This window comes from Amblyraja radiata, chromosome 15 (assembly GCF_010909765.2).
Source record: "Amblyraja radiata isolate CabotCenter1 chromosome 15, sAmbRad1.1.pri, whole genome shotgun sequence".
Classification (NCBI taxonomy): domain Eukaryota; kingdom Metazoa; phylum Chordata; class Chondrichthyes; order Rajiformes; family Rajidae; genus Amblyraja; species Amblyraja radiata.
Window position 1 is genome coordinate 16,281,427 of NC_045970.1, and position 22,346 is coordinate 16,303,772.

The 22,346-nt window shown below is 38.9% G+C and overlaps 1 protein-coding gene across 14 annotated transcripts in view; it reads left to right on the forward strand.

Moving 5' to 3' along the window:
- Nucleotides 1-22,346, forward strand: part of ebf3 (EBF transcription factor 3) — a 131,057-nt gene that overhangs the window by 69,523 nt on the left and 39,188 nt on the right. For all 14 annotated transcript variants that reach the window (XM_033033669.1, XM_033033670.1, XM_033033675.1 and 11 more), the window contains one exon: nucleotides 21,137-21,218. In XM_033033669.1, the coding sequence (XP_032889560.1) occupies nucleotides 21,137-21,218 (82 nt within the window). The remainder of the gene's footprint in view (nucleotides 1-21,136; nucleotides 21,219-22,346) is intronic.

Here is a 22,346-nt window from a genome sequence, read left to right on the forward strand (position 1 = left end):
TTAATACAGTGAAAATTTGCTTGATGTGAGAGTATTAAAGTCATGGTATAATATATCCATACACTGTGACTAAATTTTATAGTTCATGAAGCATATTAGTATTGCAGTATATCCTCATGCATTCAAAAGGTGATTTCCATTTAGATGCACATTTTTCATGAAGATAAATATGACATGAATCATAATTTCCCTGAAGTAAATATTACAAATAATAAAATACTCAGGCAGGCAAGTTGAGGAATGACAGTAATGTTTTCCATTTGTATGGTAAGTGGTGAACCTTGTGGCCTATCAAGTAACAAATTGAATGTTTAATCTTCCTCCATGCAGATTGAGGATGGCAAAGTAGCAGCCCGTCTAACAACAAATTGAGAGTTCTCTGGTGGCTCATGGAGTATCAGATATTTTGTCTGTTGGGGCCAATACAGAGTGCCAGTGGAGCTTTGCCGAGATAGATCACAAGCATGAAGTTGTAAAATTGCAATTTACAACAAAAGGCAAACACTTTGGGATCACTGGCAAATCTTATGGACGCTAAATACGTTTGCAAATATTTAGATAGCTATTCCAAAGCAATTTGTGTATGGTTAAGGAAAGTTGGTAAGTGGCTGTTCACATCCTTTGCACATTCCCAGTGGTAGTGAATATCTACAAGTGGATCATCATGCTCCCTGTGATAGCAAATTTTGTAATCATTCCCGTGAAGCTGCCAAATTTAGATATATACGTATAAGAGGGTGGGAAATTACTAAATTGAATAAACGTAGTTATGTAGGCATAGGATTCTGAATTGGTTTAGCACATCATTTTACAATGATCTGTAAGCCAACGAACTGGCACACAGACAATTCCAATGAATAGCAGATGATTCTAAGGCAGGCAGTCAACATACCGGCCATTATATTGTTTTAGGCTTGGTGTTGCTGCTGCAACGGAGATTCATACAGGCAACAGGGGCCTGTTCATTTTGCCAAAGGATCTGTTGTATATTAATTTTAAGTTGCAGTCTTTGCACTACAAGATGACACCACCGGCTTTTTGATTAGGGATTTTATACATGAAGAAATTTCATTATCTTAGTTCCCCTTGTTCTCTTAGGATTGGTTAGAATCCTGACCTGCAGCTGTGTCTCTGAGTGTCAGGATAAATGCTCCTGTATTAAAGTGCGACCTACACAGTTTCCTCTGTTACACAAGCAATTAATGGGGGGTTTTACTCATGGGAAGGGCTGAGGCTTCATAACAATAAACTTGAAATGTACACAGGCTGATTTTACTCATTTTTCTTACCAGTCTCAAGAAAATCCTAAAATAGCTCCCTCTGAGACCAGTGCCCTTTATTTATTTTACAATGTATTTAAATCATCCGTATTATAACATATACACCATAACATCTGGTGTAAAAGTCGGAGCATTGCTTTCTTTTCCAAATGTCAGAAATATTGCTTGTAATTTAAAAATAATTTCACAAATTTGGAAATTACAGTTCAAAAAGCATCACAAAATGTGGCGGATTTCAAGGAGTCCATTCAATCTGCTCCATCCTTGTATGCTACCCAATGTTCCACTGCCCTGAACTTTCAAAGAAATATGATTTTTGAATAGGTGTAAATTCATTTTTAATGTCACTTATGTAGGCGAGAAAGGATTCAGACACATGATAGTCAGGAAGATAGAAAATGGGGCAAAGTCGTTCAGCCCATCAATCCCTCATCTTTCATAAACATATATGATCTCAGGCACCTTCTCTTCCATTTCATCTCCAGAGAGGAAATATTTGAAAAATACACCGTCAACCAAAGGTTATTAATGAAAACTTTGAATGGTCTGGGAAACAATAGGCAGTGACTGAGTGGAGCAATGGTTCAACTTCTGTGCTTGAATCTCACTAGACTGATGGGGAGAAAGTTTAATCAAGCTTCTGGCTATTGGTATCATAGAATAAATCAGTTTGGAGGACCCATGTTGTTCCCTATGGGTATGTGCCCACAATTAGCACCAAGGTGATGATCCCACCCATAGGGATGGTGGTTGTTGGTTCACACATTAGTCTTCAGAGGTTGAAGCTATATTTTACCTGGCCCTAAGCTTTCCTGTATTTTACCTGATCTCAAGGTCGAGTGATCCAAATCATTGGAAGCTGTTTAATTGGTAATTTCATCACTCGCTTTAATTCTGCCCCAAACTGTAGTGGGTATTATTTTTATCCAAATGTTTCTTCTCATTCTCTGGAAAAATTAGGTCCTGCCGACCCACAGTTCCACATTCACAGATTGTTTCCTGAAAACTCTTATCTCTAAGGTCTAAAGTCTAAAAACTTATGAATGTGGTTGGTGTAAGTCCAGAGAGTGCATGTTAGCAGTTTACCTAATCAAGGCCAGGCTGGAGATCATCCTTCACGTGTTAACTTTTTCACCAAGTATCAACGGATAGCAATCAAGATTGACATTGGTAAGGTGGTGTGCCCTATTGTTCTATTGTACAAGAGCATAATCCAACAGCAAATTGCAGAAAAGCAATGGCTGGATTGATAGAGAAAATACCCTTTACATAACAATTATATTTCAAGCCTATGAAAGCTTCAAAGTTTTTTTAAGTCTTTCTATAATACCTTTAGGTAAGGTTCTGTTTTACAGTCAAGGAGGTAAATTTATGCTTGCATATCAGCAGCTGTCAATTGCAGCAATTTGCTAATTGAAATAAACGTTCTTTCACTTAATCTCAATTGGCCCCTTTGCTTTTTTCGCCAATTTTTTTTCACTCTTCTGAAGGCAGTGATTCATGCTCAGGTGCAGGTCCATGAGGGTTGGCAGCCCTTCAGCTATTCACTGTAGGTGCCATGCCTCATTCATAAACCAAAATTGTTAGTGGTGGCTGGCTTTTGACCAGATAGTGTCCATTCAATTTAGCCCAGTTCTACCTCCAATCAATATCCACACTTTCTGGTGAGGTTTTGTTGGGCCGTGATTAAGAATCAGATTATTCTCTCCCTAACATCACCAATTCCAAAGTAAGGACTCTACCACCTTAGCAACGATTGCCTAAGTCAGCACGATCAGAATAGAGATTAAATGAGGCAATATTTGTAGTCTGGTGTTGCTTGACGCCACTTTTGATTTTCTTTAAGCCTAATTTGACTGTTAGATCCAAAATAGTCATTTAATTTAACTGCTATCTTAACTTTTGGCTTACTTTTATTCCTATTGCTAGTAAATGGTTATACATCAAGTATAATGGAGCCATTTGCAGAAATTTGCATTGATACTCTCTATGCACAAGATCTATATTTTCAAACTAAACTCATAATGTGATGCTTCCAAAATCCAACATATTTTATGACAGAAAATGCAGGAATAAAATAAATGAGACATCTGATTACAACAGAGCTACGGGTCATTAAACAATTTTATAACAGTTATCAAAATGTGGTGGAATTTTCCAACAGCTGCTGTTGTTACATTGCGCTTTTACAAAACCCCAGTGTCTGACTTAGTGACTTGATCCATATTAATTTTTAATCAGCAATCTGGAAAGTCAGAAACTTTCAGAAAGTCATTTTTTTTCTTGCTGTCCATCTGTATTAAATGAGCTCTTAAACTTTTAACACAAAGAGTAACAATAACACAATCTCATGTTTAATGCTGTACTTATGCTTTGTGTTACTTGTAATATTGGTGTCATTTAATGTCCACCTGAAACAGATCTAAAAGTTATATTTTTTCAGTGCTAATGCATTGAATGTTAAAGTTATAAATTAAATTCTATTTTGCACTTCTCTTTACTGACCATGACTAGGCTATACCGTCCATCAATTTGTTGATCTACCTTTTTATATAAGAAATCAGATTACAAATTTTAAAGATAAAAATCTATTAAAATTAAAGAATGAAGCCCTCTAGTGGAAATGGTCAGAACTACAAATAAAATGCTAATCAGATAAATTGCTCAAATTATTAAGCCTTAGTTCAATTAATAAAAGTCACTGATCCTTAACACTTTGCTCTGTGTGATATGTAACAATGATTGCATCCTTACTTTCCAGGCTGCATAAACAGAAACAGGCGTAGGTAGGAGCGCAGTTGTGTTTCCGCAAATTAGCCAGAACACAGGAGGCTGTTTGTCTATTTATGTGTCAGAACTTTGACAAAAATTGAGCTGACATCTTGGTGTTCTCTCCATGGAGGAAGGAGATGTTTTGAGGATGCTAACATGACTGGTCTGTGTGGATTCTTATTATTTGTAGATTTCACTCTTTGAAACTTGTGTTCGATGGAGACAAGCCAAAGTACTGGTGTCAGTTAACCTCACAACATCTATCAGCTGTATGGCTCCTTTGGAAACACTTTTCTCTTTACATTTTCTCTGCTGTCACTTCTCGGGCATACTTTATGTCATCTGTATATTCACACTACAGCCAGTTGTTTTGACTGTGAGTTTTAATAATTCTATGCTTTACAGCATGCAAAATTATTGTAAATTCCACTGTCGTCAATTGGTGTCCGTCCTTAATTTGTATTAACTGCCTCCTTAACTTGGAAGCCTCTGGAAATGTTTAGGATACAGTATAATTTCCCTGTTCTTTTGATGTAAGCATTGCAAAAGGTAATTCCAAGTTCCAGTCATATTGTTAATACAGCAAATAGTTTTGTTTTCTCTAAACAAGTGATTGTAATGGGGTTTAAATAAAACCCTTTGATGGCTGTGTGCAGTTTTCCCACAAAGAAAACATTTCTTTCCGAATTTATAGACAGAGAGGCACTTGTGTTGTGATGATGTCATAGCCCTGACCTGTTTCACTCCCACAAAAGCTGAGGTATCAGTAGCTGAGCAAATACAATACCTATTCAACAAGGTTACCTTACTCTAGTGATATTTTGAACAATGTTATTATTTGTTTCAGTATTCTGAGGATGGATTTTTGCAGGAAATCTAACAGACAAAAACCTTTTTCCAAAGACTTTACTCAGACTGAAGCTATAATCCAATCCCATTAGTAGTCTGCACTTCTAGGAAACAAGGAAGATGTGTTTTTAAGTAGGGTCAGAGGTAGGTAAGTGGCACCAAACTAGTAACATGCCATTCAGAGCAAAGCAAAATTTCTTCAATGGTTAAACTAATTCAGACAGGGCTATGTTGTGATGTCATCATATTCAGGGAGATGAATGGCTAACTTTTTTATATAGTAAGTGGAAAACGTTTAGTCATATGGCAATGCTTTAACTATCAACCATGCTATTCTAATTCGTTTAGCACCTGTCACCTTGCAGGTATTTTGGCAAAATGCACTTATTGATTTAAATTGACTTTATCTCTTTCATCTTATGAAACTCTTTGAAAAGTACTTATTGGTATTAAGATTACAATGAGCATGTAAATCTGCCAATGCATTTAAGCTGAAGAGATAACTAAATGCTTATGCAGCTTTGTAAATATCTGATATGTAGAATACCTTAAGAGTAAAAATAGAAACAGAAATTAGAGATATTAATATGAGATTTCTGTGATAATTTATTATAACGTGCCATTAACAGTACTGGTATATGCCTCATAAAAAAAATTTGCTTACAGTGTAAACTGTATTAACATAAAAATAGATTAGCTGAAGCACTCAAATAATTTTATTTTCAACAGAAATTATACAAATTTGCAAGGTATTATAGAAAACATATATTCCTAATTAGTAGCAGAATTAACAGAATTGAGATGCCTGAAGGGTTAATAGGAAACAACGGTAGTGCTATGATATAAAAATGGTTCAAAGCACAGTTGGCTGTAAGCATTTTATGCTTCTTTGGTGCTGTTCTAAAAGGACATAGTAAATCACTAGCATTTGAGTAAATAGTAGTAGTCTTAGCCTATTTTGTGTTTGCGTATTACAATTCACTTGGTTTACAGTCAACACTATGAAAGGAGATCAGGCTCAGAGCTCTTATATGCTTGGAGTTGGCATGTATAAGTACACTAGCCATGTGTGTGACTCCATGTGTATGATTCATTCCAGAGCAGTTTTAGTCCTCATAAAATATTCATTTTGGTTGTGCAGGGCCTGTAATTGCCATCTCTCACCCTGAATTATTTATACCTTGCACAGACTGACAAAGCTTTGCCATACGGCCTTAGATGAATCAGAAACAAGGATCTTTGCTGCCAACAGCATTATAGTTTCACGAAATATGGCACACACGTCATGCAGACCTGCCTCATCTCTAAATCCAGCTTTTCTCGATCTGACATTTTCTTTACTTTGCCATTGTCTTAGGCAGAAGGGTTAGCTTTTAACTCTAAACAGTGACCTCTCATACTTGCATTATATGGCCATTTCTTGAGTGAACTAATGTAATCATTGCTCTCACTATTTTTTTTTCACCCTTGATAACAAGATGTGCTTGGGCTCACTTTAGCCACATATATTATACATTGGAAATAAAATGATGCAAATAGTTCTGAAATACTCCCAAACTGAGAGTGACTATCACTCCATATCAATTGACTTGTCAAGAAAAAACAAAGTTAAGGCAACATGCAGGGCTGGCCATGAGCTACTGCCCAGCTGGATTTTGCAGCCTGCTCCCAGCTGCTCTTGATTATTCCAGTGTGTAGTGTAGCTACTTGTATGAACTGCTTTGTGGGGTAAACAGGAATTTCAAACACCCCCACATACAACATCCAAAATGCAACTATTCACACCATCTCTTCACTCCAGCATGTGCCTGTCTTACCAATCTAAGTCAGTGGTGACTGGTGTCTCCTCATGCTTTCAAACTCAAAGTCCTAAACCTTTCCCATCCAGCATATGGCCTGTAATTGAAAATGCCCGCTATGTGAAGAAGAAAAAACCCACTACATTTCTAAGCACCGTGACAGGGATGCTGCCATTCATCTTTTGACAATTGAAAGGTTATCTTAAACAAAACGAGTGTACTTTCCTAACAAAAGGAAGGCGTAATGCTTTTAATAATCAAGGATCTGAGAGGATGAAAAGTGAGGGATTAATTTGTGATATTTGGCTCATTGATGAAGAGAGGCAAACTATAAAGCTTGTGCAGTGTGAAGTAATGGATGATCTCGACACACATTTCTCTTGTATTTGTTGACATGCAGGAGTAATGAAGTTAAGGCTTTGCACACATGTGCCCCTCTCATTATGCTGCATTACCTGCATTAAAACTAATAATTGCCACTCAGCTCTGTGCTCACATTAATCATTTATAATGTTTTAATAAGTTTTTAATCAGGATATGAAAGACCAGAGAGTGCTGGGTGCAGACAAGCTCCACATTAGTGTCTTGTGCACATCTATAGACAGTTTAAATTAGGATTTTATTTTGTATCAATAATTAAACTTTAAAAATAGACAGATTCTTGATTAAACAGGGCTGCCTGAATCTGAATTTGAAGGGGAAAAAAAATGCTGGACAAAGAAGATGGGTTTTTTTTGGTTGTTGTGAAGAGGATTTAAAACAATAAGCTGCTGTAAGCACGAGTGCTTAATCTCTTTGCAACCTCTAAAATCTCCCCCGGTGTTGGCAACAAGTCGGTAGGGGTGCATTTGATGTGAGGCAAGTGATGCTGGCATTTTTCTTAAATAAGGAGCTTCGTGATCAGAGCTGGCAAATAGAGCAGTGTCCAGGGGGAGTGAGAAAGCTGTTTTAATGAGCCCACAGCGAAAGACAAAATATAGACTGATTGACAGTGCGAGTGATCTGTCGGGGAAATAATGTCAATGCTGCATAGCCCATTAGAAAGGAAGAAATAGGTAGAGAGAAAAAATAAGAGTGGGGAAGGCAAGGGAGTTAAGGTGCATATTTTGCAGTAATTGTACTGTACTTCACCCCTCTGTTTGATATATTAGGTTAAAAGTAAGAACATTTAGAACAAATCAGTTAAAATTTATCAGGCTATCTTCTTGTTGTATCTATTAATGAGGAGCATTGGTGATGTACATGACAATTGCATCTGTAAGGGCCCCTTGACAGCTGCCACTGAAAAGAGATGAAAAGGAAACGATAATAGAAAATTTAGAGATAACACTCTGCTGAGAATGATCATGACTACTGAGGCTTCTAGATCCAGAAGGGTTAATTTTCTAAACCTAATCATGTTCGATAGTGAGGTATTTGTCAGGAGATAAAGAAGTGATAGAATCTGAGAAGTGGGTCCCTTGGTGATTGTAGTACAAATATTGTTAATGCGGTGTGGTTACTACAGAGAAGGAAAGTAAAATAGCTTCAGTCCACTGGAGACAAAATCTGCTACTGTAGAGCAAGAATCCCGAGACAAAGGCCAGTAATTGTTGAACTACAACTCAAGCCTTGGATATTTTAAAAATCCTTCCACATTTAAATTTTTATGTCGGCTATCTGTGAGACTGAATCGAATAACAAAAAATTCTCAATCTCCGAATGAGATGGAGGCTTATAGGGGATGCCTGCTTGCAGCTGTATTGTGCATTTTGCGACCCTTTGCCTATTCTAATATGAAGTTACATATGATAGAAGTATATCTGGCACATAACTTGAATCATACAATAATTTAATAACTTAGTACAAAAGTAATTTGCCTTGCTATCTTTTGACAATAATTCTGACTAATGGAGCAGATTTTTTTTTCTGGCTGTTGCACAATGAATATGAATCCTATAATGGCTAATAGCAGAAGTGGCAGAAAGGGAGAGGGCTTGACATTAAGACCCCAGCATTTTGGAAATCCAATATGTATTGACCTGTGTACTATCTTAGTGTAGAGATCTGATGTCAGCAGAATGTACTCTTGTATAGGAACTGCTCATTACAGGTTTTCTGTGGGAAGCACATTGTCTCTAAAGCAGCAGAGTCTGATCGGCTAGAATTGCTCAGTAATCAATACTTGCAGCGACTGATGGTGGTGCACACACATACACAGCTGTGGCCACTATACTGAACGACTTGCCACTAATTAGCAGAATCTGGTGGGAAGCACAAGAGTGACTACAACCCCATCAATCACCGCAAACTCTTCAAACTCTTATTTTAATTGCATATCCATATCCGTGATTTACGTCTTACAAGAAAATACTATGGCGTTACTCATACTCGTGACCTGAAGATGATCAGGACAGAATTGGTTAAACATTAGAAGAAAGAAGTGGCACATTGTAGCAGTATTTGTATCTTGGACAAATTTTGGACCAGTCATTTTGAGAAATACATATATATCCGTCTCTTTTTTTTTCTTGTGGGTAGCTGGCCAAATAAAAGTAAAACTAGGGTTCTGTTAGCTGCGTGTTAGGAGTAAGCTTATTGGCCTAGTTTCGGCAGCCAGCAGTGAAGCAGTGACATTTGCCACTGACCTCAAAGATCTTGTAATTTCTGTATCATGGACTTCTCTTTTTCCAATGTCAGTTGCTGTCAGGTGTCAGTTCAAAGGGATCCCTGGCATCCAGCTGCATTGATGCTATCAAACTGGCTGAGCTGCCAAAAGCATTGAGGAATTCTCACAAACAGGATGGAAATAGCGCAGTTTTCTGCTAATATTTTGGACATTTTACAGAATATGAAGTAGAGATCAGAATGTACTCAGGCTGAAATAGAAATCCTGTACAAAATAAATATTTTTTTAAATTGATAACATCAAAATATTTCTGGCAGGAAATTACAATTACTGCACAAAATTGTACTTTGCGGAGCAGCAATTATGGCTTAGTTTGCCAATAAAACAGTTACAAGTTGCAAAACAAAGTTTTACAGCAGATAGTCTGTAAATTTGTCAAGTTTTCATCGCTTAAACTCATTTCCCGTGTTGGCAATGGAGAGGGTGGGTGAGTGGAAAAATCATTGGCAGCAATGTTGGAATTTCATAAGATAAGCCCTGCATGAGCAGAAACCCCCAAACTGTCCATCAGCTTCATGGTGTAATGAGGGAGATGCGGCTAGGCTTTCTGTCATTGTTAAAGTTGTAAAATCAGGGCCATTGACACATTCAAGTGTGACGTATACAAGGAAGAAATTATCAGAATGGTTTAAGGTACACAAAAATGCTGGAGAAACTCAGCGGGTGCAGCAGCATCTATGGAGCGAAGGAAATAGGCAACGTTTCGGGCCGAAGCCCTTCTTCAGAATGGTTTAGTTTAGTTCAGACATAGAGTGCGGAAACAGGCCCTTCGTCCGCACTGAGCAGCGCACATTAACGCTATCCTACACATACTAGGGACAATTTACACTTATACCAAGCCAATCAATCCACAAACCTGTACGTCTTTGGAGTGTGGGAGGAAACCAAATATCTTGGAGAAAACCCATGCGGTCATGGGGAGAACGTACAAATTCCGTACAGACAGCACCTGTAGTTGGGATCGAACCCAGGTCTCTGGTGCTGCAAGTGCTGGAAGACTGCAACTCCACCGCTGTGCCACCGTGGCCGCCTTATGGGTTTTTACAGTGGGTGGGCAACTGTGAGCAAAGAGGCCAGAGTTCTTTTCAAGAATTTATGCAAAATAGGTACACGGATTAACATTGGGGGGATTTGGTTCCTCCAATATCGTGCCATCCGGAGATCCATGGATTGGCTGCAAGGTAGTGGGAAATATTGTATGGTGGGATAGTGGTGGGGCAAAGCTACAGTTAAAGGAGAGTGCACTCTTTTCATAGTGTAATGCATGTTCACAAATTCATAAGTTCCAGGAGCAGAATTAGGCCATCAAGTGTACTCTGCCCTTCAATCATGGTTGATCTATCTTTCCCTCTCAACCCCATTCTCTTGCTTTCTCCCCATAACCCCTAATACCAATCCTAATCAAGAATCTGTCAATCTCCGCCTTAAATATATCCATTGACGGCCTCCGCAGCCGTCTATGTCAATGAATTCCACAAATTCACCACCCTCTGACTAAAGAAATTTCCTCTCATCTCCTTTCCATAACTATGTCCTTTTATTCTGAGGTTATGATCTCTGGTCCTAGATTCTCCCACTATTGGAAACATCCTCTCCACATTCACTCGATGCAGGCTTGTAATAAAACTCTGTCCTAAAACAGCAGCTGGGTCTTTATGCAGGATGCTGCATGCAGGATTAGTCTGCATATTTTAAAATTGATGAAACAGCCTGGTGTTTTAGCTACCTCGTGGTAGGACCATCTGAACGTAACAATGAGTCAGTCATTAGGATTAATGGAACAGGAAACCTGTTCTGAGGTCATTATCTCTGATTTTGACAAGTTCAAAGTGGGGCTGCAGTGGTCCAATTGTGTGAACGATCCTAATGATTGCCTCGATCTCGTGAGGGAATATTGAGAGTCACCATTTAAGAGCCAATAGTTCCTTGCCAACTATCAGCAACGTCAGGCTTACTGTGCAAATGTGGAAATGTTGATATTGCTAGCCGTTGTTTGTGCTATTGTCCAACAATGTACATTGCTGTTGTAGTGAATGTGTGAATAAGCAGCAGTTTCCCTGCACGTGCATGAGAAATTGTTAGATTGACCCGCAGTTGGTTAAACCTGACGCAAGAAGAATTTTCCATGACTGGGAATAGAGAGCAATATCTACAAGGAGCAACCTTAGCTAAATATATTTTCTTCAATTGTTTTAGTTTTGAACTGTTTTAATTCCTCTTCTTCGGGAGGAGGAGCCATCTTGGGGAACGGCTGCTAACCAGCAGCCGTCCGTTTAATTCATTTTGTTTTGAAGTTTTTAGTAAGTCTTGTTCTTAGTCTGTTGGAGAAATTGACTTCTGAAGGTGGGGGGGAAGGAGGTAGTTATACTTCTAGGTCCCTACCTGGTCGGTGAGGCAGCTTTTTCTCCGGGCTGCCCCGTCGACCCGTCCTCGTGGCCTACCAGCGGGCGTGGAGCGCCGTTTCCTGGCGGGGACCGCCCAGCACCTCGGCTTCATTGGCGGCACAGCGCTGGAGCGCTATCGCGGAGCGGAGCGGGCGATGCCTTGCCTGGGTCGCCGCGCTGGATCGACGCGCTGGAGCTCCGGTGAGCTGTGACCGCAGAGATCAACACCTCCGGGCTGCGGGTCTGCGGAGCGGAGCGGGCGGCGCCGACTCTAAGATCGGGAGCCTGGGAGCTCCAACCCGGCGCGGCCTTGTCGGCTTCGGAAGCCACGGTCCCCAGCTAGGAAGCGGCCGTTCCAGGTGGCCCAGTCGCTGTGAGGACTCTCCCGACGCCGGGGCAACACCACCCGGCCAGAACGGCCAGGAACATCGGGCTTCCGTAGAGGCAATAGCGGTGGCCTCAATAGGCCTGACTTTGGGTGAACTGGGGATGAGGACTGGTCATTGTGCCTTCCCCCACAGTGGCAATCATTGTGGGGGGATGATTTTTTTGTGTGTAAGTTAATATGTTAGTCTGTGTCCAAGATGGCTGTCGGAAGGGAGAGTGGACGCTGGCGCGCTTTAGCAGCCGCTGCTCTCTCTTCACATTGTGTTTTTTGATTTTTTGTCTTTGGAGCGATTTCTGTCTTTAATTTGTGTATTGGTGATGTCCTTATTATTTATTTACTCGATTATATGTTTTTTTCTCTTCTGTTAATTTCTGTAAGGTGTCCTTGAGACTTTGAAAGGCGCCCGAAAATAAAATTTATTATAATTATTATTATTATATTTAAAAGTTTTACAAGTATGTTTAATTTTATATTTAAAGGTACTATTTACATATTTCCTTACAACGTAGAATGGCGTAATTCTTCTATCACATGAACTTATGAACATGAATTAATTTTCCTTGTGACCTATTCTCTTAAATGCCTCTCGGGTTATATCACTCAACTCTACCTGGGGCAATTTACAGTGGCAAACTCGACAGAGCATTAGAGGAACCTGGGTCATTGGAGTGCGATGTAGCAGCTCTGTGACTTTTTAACATTTTTTATTTTTTTTTATTTGTTTATTTTATTAGAGGTTAATACAGTACAAAACAGTACAGTGGAACCTAATTTTAGGTGCCAACTATGTCATACCGTAATCCATTCTATGTACAACCTCTAGTTTTATGTTAATAGATTAAAAATGTTCTCAGTTTTTGAATATATCTGAATGCTACACCACTCTGTACTTCTACAGTAAATTAAGGAAGTTTGGCAACTCTCCAACAACTCTTACCAACTTCTACAGATTCACTGTAGAAAGCATCCGATTGGGATGCATCACAGCTTGGTTTGGCAACTGTACTTGTCCAAATCTGCAAGCAATTGCAGAGCGTGGTGGATGTAGACTAATCTATCAAACCAGCCAGCCTCCCACACATTAATCCCATGCACACCTCACCCTTGGAAAAGCAGCAAACATAATCAAAAACCATTTGCACCACAGTCATTCCCTCCTCTCCCCTCTCTCATTGGGCATAAGATACAGAAGTAGAGAGGGATTTTGGCACCCAGGTCCATAGGTCCCTGAAAGTAGCAAAACAAATAGATAGAATAGTGAGTATGCTTGTCTTCATTGAGTATAACATCCACTTATAGGGTATAAGAGTAGGAAGTCATGTTGCATCTGTATTTGGAGTATTGTGTACGTTCTCGTCTTCCCATTATAGGAAGGATTTGGAGCAGACGCAGAAGGGGTTAACCATCTCCAAATCCTCCACCTTGTAATGGGGAGGAATTACAGGAAGAACGCTGTCTGGATTAGGGAGTATTAGCTACAAGGAGTGATTGGACAAACGAGGATTGTTTTCTCTAGAGTACTGGAAGTTGACAGGAGACCTGATAGAAGTATACAAAGATATGAGAGGCGTAGATAGGGTAGACATTCAGAACTTTTTATTCCTAGGGTGTCAATGTCAAAGATGAGGGCATGGCTTGAAGGAAAAAGGGGCAAAGTTTAAAGGAGATGTGTGGAGCAAGTTTATTTTTACACACTGGGTGGTGGGGAGCCTGCAATGTAATTCCAGCAGTGGTGGTGGCAATAGTGACTTTTAGGAGGTTTTTTGGATAATCACTTGGATATGTAGAGAATGAGCAATATGGATCATGTGCAAGCAGATGAGATTAGTTTAACTTGGCCAAATGGCCTGTTCCTGTGTTGTATGTTTTAAAAACACATACCACCCGACTGTTGTCAAACTACTGAATGGTCCTCTCATAAACTAAAGGTGTAGTCTCAATCCCCAAACCTACCTCATTGCTGCTCTTGCACTTAAACAGAACCTGCACTTTCTCTGTAATTGTAATGCTGCAATGCCTCAACACTAATTCTGCACTCTGGAATTTTCTCTTTGCACAACCTGTTGTACCTGCGTATGGCTTGATTGTACTTGTGCATAGTATGATTTGACTGGGTAGCACGCAAACAAAGTATTTCACCACCGCTCCGTACATATGACGATAATAAACCAATATCATTGCAGAAATATGTACAATTTTTGATGGGTTTTAAAGTTGAGCTTAGTTTAAAAAAAAATCATTTTATCTTGGATCGGTTTGTCTGACCTGCGATGGAACATTTACATGCACATGCCTCTCCCATTCCATAGGACCCTACCCGTGAGGAATGGTTATGTTGACACTAGAAAATCCAAGGAAGTTGAGCCTAGAATCAGTCGCAAATATTGTATGTGTATCTAGTCGCTAAGAGGAAATTATGTGCCACTGTTATGAAATACAGTAGGACTGTTATATTTAACAGTAGTTTGCAACTGTTGATACTTATTAAACATATTTAATTGCAAATAATGTTTTCCATGCACTTAAGTGTGATTCATGTTTGAGGTTGTTGAGGTAACTGATGATAGATTCAAGGCTTCATTGGGCATATTTGCATTGGTTTCTCTGAGGTCTGTTTTATGAATTTTGACCTGGCATGTATATTCTGGTTACAGTATTTCTCGTGTTATCCAGTTTGATTCAATTCCCATATTTTTCAAAAATGTTATTTTTGATGCCTTGTCCTTTCCAATTACATCCCCATTTGGGTTAATTTCTGGCCTCAGTTCCTGATAAATTGTCTGTGTGAGTCCCAATCTCTATTTCATTCAGATAGTTAGCAATCAAATCTCCTCCGAGTGACTTGATCTGCAATCTGTTCTTGGATAGCTTCGGGCATGAGGTTGGCTGATACTCCCGTGCAGTATTGAGGGACCGTTGCTGTCTTGGTGGTGCTTTCTTTCAGATCATATGCTTTGCCGGGGCCTAATCAAGTAATTTAAGTGGATGTTAAAACAGCACATAGAATTCTAATATCCTGGCTAATATTTCTTCCCCAACCAACTTCATTATATATTCCATGGCAAAAACGTCTGTGGATGATGAAAATTTGTTATAGAAACCAGAAATGCTGTTCAGGCAATATTTACGGAGAGAGAAACAGTCATTCAATGGAACTGTTAGCTGTGTACTTCCCTTTAGAGATGCTGGTCGATTGGCCGAGTGTTCCCAGCATTGTGTCTTCATCGTCAATTCTATTGTCTGAACTTAACAGATGAAGTTTCTTGGTCATATGCTGCTTTGCAGAATTCCTGACAGATCTATTTTAAATTTAGTTTAGAGGTACAGAGTGGAAACAGGCCCTTCGACCCACCGAGTCCATGCTGACCAGCGATCCCCGTACACTAACACAAGCCTACACACTAGGGACAATTTACAAATTTTACCGAAGCCAATTAACCTACAAACCTGTACATCTTTGAAATGTGGGAGGAAACTGGAGAAAAGCCACGCGGTCAAGGGGTGAACATGCAAACTCCATACAGACAGCACCCGTAGTCAGGATCAAATGCAATGAGACAATATATCAATTGAATATTAGATAGAGAATTCACATGATAAAAGTATCACAAAATCAAGATGATCCTAAATTACCCCTTGGTTCCTGATTTCCAGTCTTTTTTCTGGAGACCCATTGTGTATGCTGGTGAGTCTGCAGTGGGATGAGTAACCTCTTGGTATCAGTCCTCAATTCATTGTTCACTACTTTGAATCCTCTTATTGCAGTAGGATGTTGTGCTTTGCATTCACCTTTTAAATCAATTGCCTCTCTATGGGATTGAAAAAGCTGAAGGTTCTTCAGTCATTCCTCATAATTTTGATGCAGTGATCAGTCTTGTGCTCTTCCCTGCACTGCCTGTAGGATTTGAATGTACTCTTTGTGGAATAGGATTTGACTAGAGCATTATACGATTTAATCAGTAGTTTCTTTGACTTGGACTTTCCTATGGCTATATGTGTTCTGAGTTCTATTTACTTAGCTAATTGCTGCTGTGCGGTGATCTGACACATTGAGCATCAAGTCTGTAATTATCCCCAAATCATTTTCAACTTTATTCTCAGCCACTTTGAAAAAAATAATGGATTAAAATGCCCCTCCTAGTTTGATATTATCTCCAAATTAGGTCAGTTTTCAATACGTTTCTGCATCCAAAATATTAATATCACTCTAGAACAGTGCAGGTCCAAACACCAATTTCCCAGCCCTCCATTCAGTACCTCCCATCATTCTGAAACCAATTCCCTGTGATAAGTATATCCTGCTTACTGTCCTCAGCAAATTCTGTATCCATCCCCATTGCTTTAATTCTAACAGACCTGCATGCAAAATATTGTCAGAAGGATCACACAAAATAACACAAAACACGCTTGGGCAGTTTGCACCCCAGTGGTTTGAACATTGACTTCTCCAATTTCCGGTAGCCCTTGCTGTCTCCTCCTCTTCTCAGCTCTCCCTCAGCCCTCTGGCTCCTCCTCTTTCCTCTTCTTCCCACCTCCCCCCCCCCCCCCACCCTGCATCAGTCTGAAGAAGGGTTTCAGCCCAAAACATTGCCTATTTCCTTCGCTCCATAGATGTTGCTGCACCCACTGAGTTTATCCAGCATTTTTGTCTACACAAAATATGTAGCATATATTAATAAATATATTTTAAAATATTCTGAATTCTTTGTATAATGGAATCCTCAAAGAAAGAAGTCCACACACAGTAATTTTTTTTCCTTCCTGTATCTGTATCGGCTTTCAGTTTTATATTCTACGTGGAAGTCTCTGCCAAGTGTAAATCATTTTTAAGTACATCCTAATGCTAGTTTCGATTCACCTTTCTGCATTTTCCGAATTCCACTACGAAACTGGGCTCATAATCTGGAATGAAATTCAAGTGGTGTACTAGCACAGGTGTCATATTTCAGATTAAATGGTAAACTAATTCCTCACTGGCCAGCCCAGTTGGATGAATAAAATCCCATAGCGTTAGTTGAGCAGATCCCCGGCAAACCTTCGCTCTTCACCATCAAAACTGTTCACGTAGTTAGTCACATTATCAGCTCATGGGATCTTACGGTGGACCATTTGGTCCCAGTGTGGACACAAAATGCTGGAGTAACTCAGCGGGCCAGGCAGCATCTCTGGAGAGAAGGAATGGGTGATGTTTCGAGACAAGACCCTTCTTCAGAGGAAGACCTTGACGTCACCTATTCCTTCTCTCCAGAGATGATGCCTGTCCCGCGGAGTTTCTACAGCATTTTGTGTCTATCTTTGGTATAAACCAGCATCTGCGGTTCTTTCTTACACATTTGGTCACAGGGTCTTGTTGAATTTGTTTATATTGGCCACTTTGACACCATTTGTCATGAAAGAGTCCCCTCAGCGATGCTCCGTTTTATCCTCATAGTCATCTGATGAATGGCTGCATTTTGTGTGTCTTCCTTGCATTGTCTCCTTGAATATCTCCCTTTACCGCCTACTGAGAAAGTAAACTCTCCACTGCCAGTACTACTAGGTCGCAGATTTTATTGCATCTTTACACAGCTGTTGCAAAATTCCAATTACTGGAAATGTCACATTTTTGAACTAATTCTTTATCTAATAGGTGTTCGTATGACCAGGACTCGAGAATGTCTTTTTTTCATCTGCCTATGCCTGAGACATGCAGAGTAAGAAAGAGATAAATCTAAATGTTGAAAACTTTTGACTTTTTTCCCCTCAATTACTGGTGCTATGAAGCACAAATAGTTTATACATCAAGCCAGCTGTATTTCTAAAGAGCTAATCTATTTCTCCTTTGACCAGAGGGAAAGAAATCATTATTACATGATTAGTGGCTTTAGATAGGCAAAAAGCAGCAGTAGCAAGCAAGGCAGCGAGGATGAGTTGTATTAATTACCTAACACTCGCTGGCAAGATAATTTTATCAGCGATTTGCCCACTGGAAAGTTGCAGCTTTTGATAAAAGCTGATAAGTCCTTAGTTACATCAAAACATTGGGGAGAGGGGCAGTGTCAAATGAAATGCATCTCATCAGCTTTTCAGTGACAAACCAAATTCATTCTTCATGTAATTGATAACGGACTCAGCCAATTATTTCACACATTACAATACACAGAGGTCCCTTTTACAGGTTTTGTGCTGCTGTAATTAGCTATGCTAATATCTCCTTTATTGGCCCTAATATTGCTCAACACCTTTTGCCATCCTGAAACCCACCAGAGCCTCATGGCCTGTCAGGATAGCTGATTATTGAGAAGGATAGCTTTAATCAAACATAATTGCAGTTAATTTTTCTCTCCTGCTCTCGTTTGCCAGCGACTAATGCCATAGACTCGTTGATATTCCATTAAATTACAATTAAACAGGCTGCTTTGTTTCTGATAGTCTGAACAACACCACAAAGTTCTGTAGCCATTTAAGAGTGCTGTTTAGTAATAATTGCTTCCACACTCACAAAGGAGCAATTTACACAATACCCATGTAGAATTTAAACAGCACATAATGTAATGGATATTACACTTGAGTCTAACACTACAATTAAAATGATTTTCATCAGATAAGGAAAGAGCTCTTGCTAATCAACTTCATAAAAGTAAAAATAAATGAACCAATTCATAGTTCAAACATGCATCAATTGAAGTGGCTGTGAAAATGACATGGAAAGACCAAACCTTTAGCTATTTGAATTAATGTTATTTATATCATTAACATGGTTCATACACAAGTCATAAGCCATTTAGAACATCAAGGAATCATGGAGTAGTATTTGTGTAAACAGTGGCCTATGGAGGTATAGAAGCTAGTCTTTGTAGGTTCAATATCTGTAGATGATATTTTTAATACATATGGTGGACTTACCCAGCATTTATTGTATAGGAAGGAACTGCAGATGCTGGTTTAAACCAAAGATAGACACAAAAAGCTGTGGCATCTCAGTGGGTCAGACAGCATCTCTGCGAAGGGTCTGAAGAAGGGTCTCAACCCGAAATGTCACCTATTCCTTTTCTCCAGAGATGCAGTCTGACTCGCTCAGTTACTCCAGCTTTTTGTGTTCAGCATTTATTAAATTCAATAAAAAAACTCACTTCTACCAGTTAAATACTTAAATTTCACACTTGATTGTCATTTCTATCTGCAATTAAAAATTGTAAAACATTTCCCATTCTTGTTGTTAATAGTCCAAATTGTAACTTTGATATTAATTAATATTATGTTAATCCTAAATGAATAGTACTCAGGAACATTGGTGTGTTGGAAGGACCGGTTGAAAGCATTGAACGTTGGAATGGAGTTTGTCAAATAAGTTATTAGGCAATAAAAACAAACAAACAAGAAAGTCAAAGATTGCATATTGTGCCCATTTCCAGTCCCGCATTGTTTTTGCAGGGATAGCCGATCAGTCTGAACTAGAGCTACCGACAGGCCAGGGAGTAGCAGAAGTAAATAAAGCCTATATTTCAAGCTTGATTTACTCTAAAACCTACTGTGAAAGATTATGACTCTTTAGGGAAATAAACACAGGGTCAGAGAATTATGTACATAATGGTCATTTTGATAATGGGCTAACCGATGGAACCTTAAACATACTGTACACAATTAGGCATAATGCACTAATGACAACATGGGATTTTTATCACCTCACTGTAATCAGCAAATCTGTGTTTGGCAGTAATAAAGGAGTTTATTGGTGCTGAAGTCAAAGATTTTCTGCCACACAAAAAGATTTTTTTGTTGCTTTCATCACAATCACAGACATCCTTTACGTGGCGATGACTGGAAACATTAATTCACACAGGCTGTCAGATATCACCTATGAATTTCCTGTTCCAAGGGTAAAAGAGCAAGTGACTAGTCATACCTTTTGACTTCCTGATGTCTTGCACAGCCAATACCTCCTAAGAGACCAGCACCTTATGCCCAAGCATTCATGCCTGACTGTTTTAGATCAAAAAAGTTACAGGCATGTTAAAGCCTGTGCAGACGCTACACAGGCTATAACTCAGAGAACATTTTCAGTTTCCACAAGTTAATATTGACATTGTTAAAGTAAGTCGAAACTGAGGAATATCTGTGTAGTTTTTGTACAGGATTCCCTTAAATAGGAATATTGTGTTCAATTTATGGTCTTTATGAAACGATACAAGAATGTTCAGTGTCCGACTGTGGAAAAGCCATGATCACTTTAAATATAGCAATGCCATGGTATAATAGTTGTCAATGTACCTGTACAGAAGGCTTGACTCATGTATTTATCAGTCGATTAACAATGCACTGTGTACACCACATGGTGGTTCATTCTCACACCTTGAGAGTGAATCACTGTGTTGCGTGCACAGTTTGCCGAAACTTCAAAGGCGAACAATATATATTTTTTTCCGAAAATTCTTCGAGAGACAAACAATACTTGAAATTAAATAAAAGACTCAGTTGCATTGTTAGATGTAGAATATGGCAGGTGAAAAGGAACATTTGCTGATGAACTGTCTTCATCCAGTCCCTCACAGATGACATTTGTTCAGAAGATTAGCCAGGTTGTAATGTGCAGCGTAATTGCCCTGTGTGTATGTCCCCGAAGTGAAACCTAATTGCTTGACAGGCCCATAACTTTGCTGTATGCTCTCACCTTGTTAGGTCCTATTCTGATGTAGTTAAAATGAAGCATGGCCGCAGGTGTGTGTAATTTACCTGGGTATTGACTTTGCCTGGTTTAATTGCAGAGTGGTTGTTAGTAAAAATTGGTGGGTGGAATATCAAGTGACTTATGTTGATGGCAGATGTGCGTGGAAGGGAATCTGTGAACAATATATTAATGAATAATAAAAGGTATATTACAAAGGCAGCAAATTACATGAGCCTTGCATACTAATGTTAGATTTCTGTTCTTTATGATGATCTTATTTATTCACCCGTCAGTAAAAGTAGCCATTCGTCTCATGGATTTTTAATATTTGTTCTGTATTTAATTTTAGATTCTTCTTAAAGTTTTTCCTCAAGTGCAATCAGAACTGCTTGAAGAATGCAGGAAATCCGAGAGATATGCGTAGATTCCAGGTAAATAAAAGCAACATAAATGCAATTTTAACGGCTTCTTATCTTTTGGGAGCTTATTTTTCAGCTACGGGAGGCAGTCGGGGACTAAAATATCTGGTACTTAGTGTTAAATTGTCAGTCTACATTTTTTTTTAAACCCGCATATTTATGTATTTAATTTTAGACCGCCCCATGCCATGCACTATTTCCTGACTGAAAGGCTGGACAAGTAACCTGCTCGCAGGGCTCTGGCAATGACCGTGTGTATTCAGCTATGAGAAGGTACAAGGAGAGTGGCTCGGGTTAACACACCTGCCGATTTTCCTTACCTCCACCTAGTACCTCCCAAACGGTCCCGCAGAGAACAGGAAGTCTGTATGGAGAATCACAGACGCAAACCCACATTCTATGATTCTCTAACAGAGTACGTTCCTGCATGCTGTACCATTTGGACACGGTGTAAAAAAAATAGTTTAGAAATGATTAGTTAGTTTTAAAATAATGCAGGGATATTTAATCAATCCTGCCAGCGATTACTAAAAGCCTGTTTAATTTAAAACACACTCCTTCATGACAAGCTTTCAATAAAAACAAAATAATAAATTCAATTCAAATTATTTGCTCTTGATTAAATCAGTTCTAAATTCATTTGTCCAACTAATAATGCCATTAATATAGATTCTCTACTTAATAAATGGACGTACCTTTAGTCTTCAAGGTAGATTTATAACAGCTAGTCCTTCGACCAACATAGAAGAATGCTGAAGATTAGTGTACAATAGATTATGCACTTAAATGGCAAGAAAGCCTCAAAATAGAAAACATATTTTTTTTTTTATACCAGAATTTGGATTTTGCCTTGTCTTAATTTAAACTCAAATGATCGCTCTTTGCCAAAACTAATTTTGTGAGTGGGTACTCTTGTCATGGTCTTCAGTTAGTTAATATTTCCCAATGAATATTAATGCAGCAGTTTTTCTCCCATACATAAAACTCACTTGTTCATTTAACTATTTAAATTATTAGGTGGGGTCTTTGTATTGTTTGCTCAAAGAGCTACAAAATAGTTACAAAATATGAAAACAGTTGCTTTGTACCTAATGCAATTTCTACATTTCTTACAGGAAAAAGCAACTATTTAGAGAAAAT